This window comes from Pundamilia nyererei, unplaced genomic scaffold, assembly GCF_000239375.1.
Source record: "Pundamilia nyererei isolate P.nyererei 1_Seehausen unplaced genomic scaffold, PunNye1.0 scaffold00167, whole genome shotgun sequence".
NCBI classification, from domain to species: domain Eukaryota; kingdom Metazoa; phylum Chordata; class Actinopteri; order Cichliformes; family Cichlidae; genus Pundamilia; species Pundamilia nyererei.
Genome location: NW_005187568.1, coordinates 576084 through 580962, shown reverse-complemented (window position 1 = coordinate 580962; position 4879 = coordinate 576084). Strand labels below are relative to the sequence as shown.

Here is a 4879-nt window from a genome sequence, read left to right as displayed (position 1 = left end):
TATTTGCCGTTCATGTGCAAAAACTTTCCTGCAGTGACCTCATTAGACATTGTGAGAAGCTGTGAAATCAAGAAGTAAGAAAACAAAAAAATAATTTCTCTGCATGTGCCTATAGACAGTATCTGGCTGGGAGTGCGTGTGCGTGCATATCTGTGATATCAACTAAGCATGCTGCATATGCATGCAGACAGTTTTGGTCCACTTTTGCACTGAGTAGCGGACTATGGGGTTCTTACTTGTTCTCGAGGATACAAGCAAAGACAGCTACCTTTTCTCCATTAGCACTTCCCAGCACATAGCAGCCCATAATGTGGATGAGGTTGGGCTCTGGGTTCAGCTTGCTCATCAGCCTGCTGAGTCGCCGCCAGAACCTGGTCACACAGGAGAGGTGAGAGGTGACGACAATCAGCATAGGTAAGGGTTAAGGTTACGATAAAATACTATTTATTGCCAGTGTTTAAACAGATTAGCTTGCAGATTAAGAAGTAACTCTTTTTTTTGCTTTCAATAGCCTGTGTGATTTTTTCTATTATAATGCAGATTTGATGCTTATGGTCTGTCAATAGTGAGCAACACTGACTAGACCTGTGTTACAAATAAAAACCTGTAATCATTAAGCTGACCAGCTCTCAGCATAACACAGACTCAAACTAGACTTCCCTTATAAAGACCAAATATTATGGTGCTTTAGGTACCGTATTTTGGTAGTACAATGTTAATGACAATGTCACCAAATTGGGATTCCACCCACTTGGGTGGTTTTAAGGTTAAGCTAAAAGTTTAAAACTACAAGTGCACTCAAGAATGCATGTATTACACCCTATCAGACCCCATACCTTTAAAGACAGTCACCTCCACAGTAGTCAACCGTGGTGCACATTAAGACTACTTAAACTTTCTTTTGCATAATACTATCTAAAACAGATTACTGCAAAGCTGAAGGACCCTGCTAAAACGAAGAAGCAAGAAGTTGAGGTGTCTGCCTATGGTTAAGGTTTTCAAAGTGGGTTTACATGAAAAACAGTCATCATATATTTAAATAACAGTCTTAAATATTTAAAAGTTAGATAACAGATAGCTAAAATACTCAATCTAAGGACAAAACATTTGTTCCTGTTTCAGTCGTATTTGCCTGCCTTGTTATCTTGTAACTGCAAAAAAACAAAACAAAAAAACCCTTCAAAGTCCAATAGAGATCAGGAGCAGAATCTCAGCTCACACATGAAAATATACTGGTGTGTGTGTGGGCAAATTAAAAAGAAAAGTGAGAATGAAAAGTTAATTTGTTTCATTAAACCACTATTAATGCAAATTGCATGTGGCCTGGAATAACTCTAATGCACTTTATATATTTTATTTTTATTGATGTCTGTTCCAATATTTTCTGGTCCCAGGCCTCTTGATGGTTCAATACTCCAAGTAATGATTAAGTTTGTAACAGCAGATGCAAATCAGACTATTTTCTTTCAAGTTCAAATTTCAAATGCCATTTGAAATGAATATTTTCAGACCACAGCAAGGACCGCAGTCTTGACTATGAGCATCCCTCTTTGCGAATCAGACTGTACTCATCTAAGCTTACACAGATCTTCTGTTGTTTTTGTGTTCATTTGAATTTGGCAGTTGCGACTTTAACCACATTATCCTTTGAAGAATTTTCCTCTTGGTTTTGCTGTGGACATTTCCACAACTGTATTAATTATATTCACAATGAGAGGAGCAGAACCCATTTAAATTAAACCATGTACAAAATGTAAAAAAAAATCTTTATGTTATGTTATGATAAACAATCAATGCTTGACTTATGACCTATAAGTTATAACCTATAACTTTACTCTTTTGCTACGAATGTAAAATTAATATTAATGCACTGGAGTGAATTCTGTCTCTTCTTTCCATTTCTTTTCATAAACTCACTGTTTGTTTCTTCACCCGTACTTTACAAAAAAACATATATCCTTCCCTCAGGCGAGACTTACTGGATCATATCTTCTTCTTTCTCCACCTTGGCAAAGGTTGCCACTTTATTCTTCAGCAGGTATAAATGTCCCGGACCTCCCTGCAGAAAGGTGTCTGTGTTATGATAGACAACGTTGTACCGTACGCTGTAGACTTGAAAACTGATGGGGTTATTCCATCGCATACACAAAACTGTGAAAATGTCTTGAGCAGCTCCTCATTTCTTCATACTTATCTTCAAAGCAAACAGGCTTTTTAAATTGTTCTAGAAGACAGGCTCTCCAGGTTTTCTGAAGATTATTCAAAGTTAGCAGCCTTTTTGCAAAAACAAATCTTTTTTTTTTTTTTTTAGATAAATCTTTGAAAAATGTCAAAGATACCACAGGTCAACTGACATAAAATAGTACTGTTGCAACAACAATACAAAGACATAAAAACATTGAATATCTCACCATAGTGTTCAATGTCCTTAAAAAAAACAAAGAAAAAATTTGACAAGTGGCAGACTGTGGTGCTATCCCTCAGCTTCCGAGTATTACCTGTATTTGAAAATTTTGTTGGAATTCTGATCCCAAAAAAAAAATCTGAAAAGGCTAAATTATGTGCATTAAAATCCTGTCTGGACAGTACTATATAACCACTATTAATTGATGTGATGAAGAGAATACACACACTAATAATTTCATTCAGGGATATCACTTATCAGTCAGTTTGTAATTAGTGGTTAGAGGACTATTGTGACTTAATAGAATGCTATTTTAAAGGGACATGTGACACAATGATGTCAAAATATTTTCATACTCTGTCTTCGTTTTCACTCACCTGGCAGAAAATGAGCATGTTCCAGATTTTACAGCCTTTCCTGTAGGCAGTCAGCTTCTTCTCGATCTCCTCTGGGTGAGAGAGAAAGAGAGGTGTCACTTTTCCCACTCAGCCATAATGGTGACACACACAAATTGGCTGTCCCTTGAGACACACACACACACACACACACACACACACACACACACACACACACACACACACACACACACACACACACAGGGGAGTGGAAAAACAATGAGTCATCTGTGCACTCCAGCAAGATGAAACTTATTCCACCCTCATCCTGTCCACATTTACGCAGAGTAATTTTCACTTGAGGTCTAAGATTAAAAAAGAAAACAAGTATTGCACTCACCCAGAATGTCATCAAATGTGGCATGTTCATGGTCCTTTAAATAAAATGGAGAAAAACAAAATTATTCATTCAAAAACTGAATCTAAAAGGACAACAAGCTTTTTTCTGAGTGCTGACTCTAACAGATTACAACATGATACACTTTAACACCTAATAGAGTCTCTATTCTGTACAGCAGCGCAAAAGTTCCTCAGGTAAGGACCCCACCAAACAGTAAACCTGGAGAATAATAAGTTGTTAATGATAAAAATACCAATCAAATTTACAGTACACAATAATATAAGTTAATGATGATATTTTAGGCTAACTTCTTCTATCTTTTCAAACCACTGAGTGAGATTTGTTTCTGATTAGTTAGCTGTTGCTGTATCTTTGCTAATATCTATCCACTCGGGTCACAGGGGCAAGAGCCCAAGATGAGAAGACCAGGCCTTCCTCTCCCTGGCCACTTCCTTCAGCTTGTCCGAGGGAACACCAAGGCGTTCCCAGGCCAGCTGAGAGATATAATCTCTCCAGTGTGTCCTGGGTCTGCCCCGGGGCCTCCTCCTGGTGGGACATGCCCAGAACACCTCACCCAAGAGGCTCCCACCCAAGATCCCCGAACCATCTCAACTGGCTCCTTTTGATGAGGAGGAGTAACGGCTCTACTCTGAGCCCCTACTGGTTGGCCAAACCCCTCACCCTATATCTAAGGGAGAGGCTAGCCACCCTTTGGAGAAAGCGCATTTCCATCACTTGTATTCGTGATCTCATTCTTTCGGTCACCACCCAAATGTTGTGACCATAGATGAGGGTAAGGACGTAGATCGACTAGTAAACCAAGAGCTTCACTTTTATCCTTGCTCTCTCTTCATTACAATGGACCGGCACAAGATACTTAAACTCATCCACTTGGGACAATAACTCGTACCTGACCCAGAGTGGACTCTCACCCTTTTCCGGCTAATGGCCATGGCCTCAGAATTCTCATTCTTGTCGCTTTACATTCAAGATTCTCCAGTCTGAGCTGGAGGCCACCACCTGATGAAGCTAACCAAACCTCATCATCTTTAAAGAGCAGCGTTGACATTTTGAGACCACCTTCCAAGGGACTCCTTCTTCAGAATGAAGGCTTCAAGGTTCAAGGTTCTTTATTTGTCACATGCACATGCATGCTCCCTTCACCTGCGGTGACCACCACTGCGACAAGCAGCTTGGAGCTGCAACTCAGTGAACCAGTTTTAGCAATGGTGGTACTGAACATGGTCCATTTATCCCCAGTCTCCTTCTTTGCTTTGCTAGTTTGGATATGTTCTGTAGTTCTGTATTCTTAGTGTCAAATGCTAGGAGAAAAAAAAGACAGTGGTCACATTAATTTGCGCTATACAAGTTTTAAAACTACTATATGTGTTGAAACCAGATATAATGACCATGAGGTGGATTTGACTGCGAAACTACAAAATCATTGCTGAATAACTTGTGATTCAAAAGTTGCTAGCAAATGAACATACGCTGCATAGTCATTCATTGTGATTCTTAGAAGGACCACAGTTCACAAGATAAACTTAATGTTGCATTTATGATTACCCACAACTAGTTATTGAGTCCATGAACCAGAGGTGGGACCAAGTCATTGTTTTGCAAGTCTCAAGTAAGTCTCAAGTAAGTCTCAAGTAATGTCAGGCAAGTCAGAGTCGAGTCTCAAGTCACTGGTGTAAAAGTCCGAGTAAAGTCACAAGTCTGAAATTTTGAATTTCAAGT

The 4879-nt window shown here is 39.2% G+C and overlaps 1 protein-coding gene across 3 annotated transcripts in view; it reads right to left on the bottom strand.

The window, feature by feature from the left end:
- The window catches only part of LOC102197052 (NMDA receptor synaptonuclear signaling and neuronal migration factor-like), a 67776-nt gene that overhangs the window by 19638 nt on the left and 43259 nt on the right, over nucleotides 1-4879 (bottom strand). For all 3 annotated transcript variants that reach the window (XM_005745798.1, XM_005745800.1, XM_005745799.1), the window contains 4 exons: nucleotides 3140-3173; nucleotides 2782-2852; nucleotides 1980-2059; nucleotides 269-371 (listed from right to left, as the gene is read on the bottom strand). In XM_005745798.1, the coding sequence (XP_005745855.1) occupies nucleotides 269-371; nucleotides 1980-2059; nucleotides 2782-2852; nucleotides 3140-3173 (288 nt within the window). The remainder of the gene's footprint in view (nucleotides 1-268; nucleotides 372-1979; nucleotides 2060-2781; nucleotides 2853-3139; nucleotides 3174-4879) is intronic.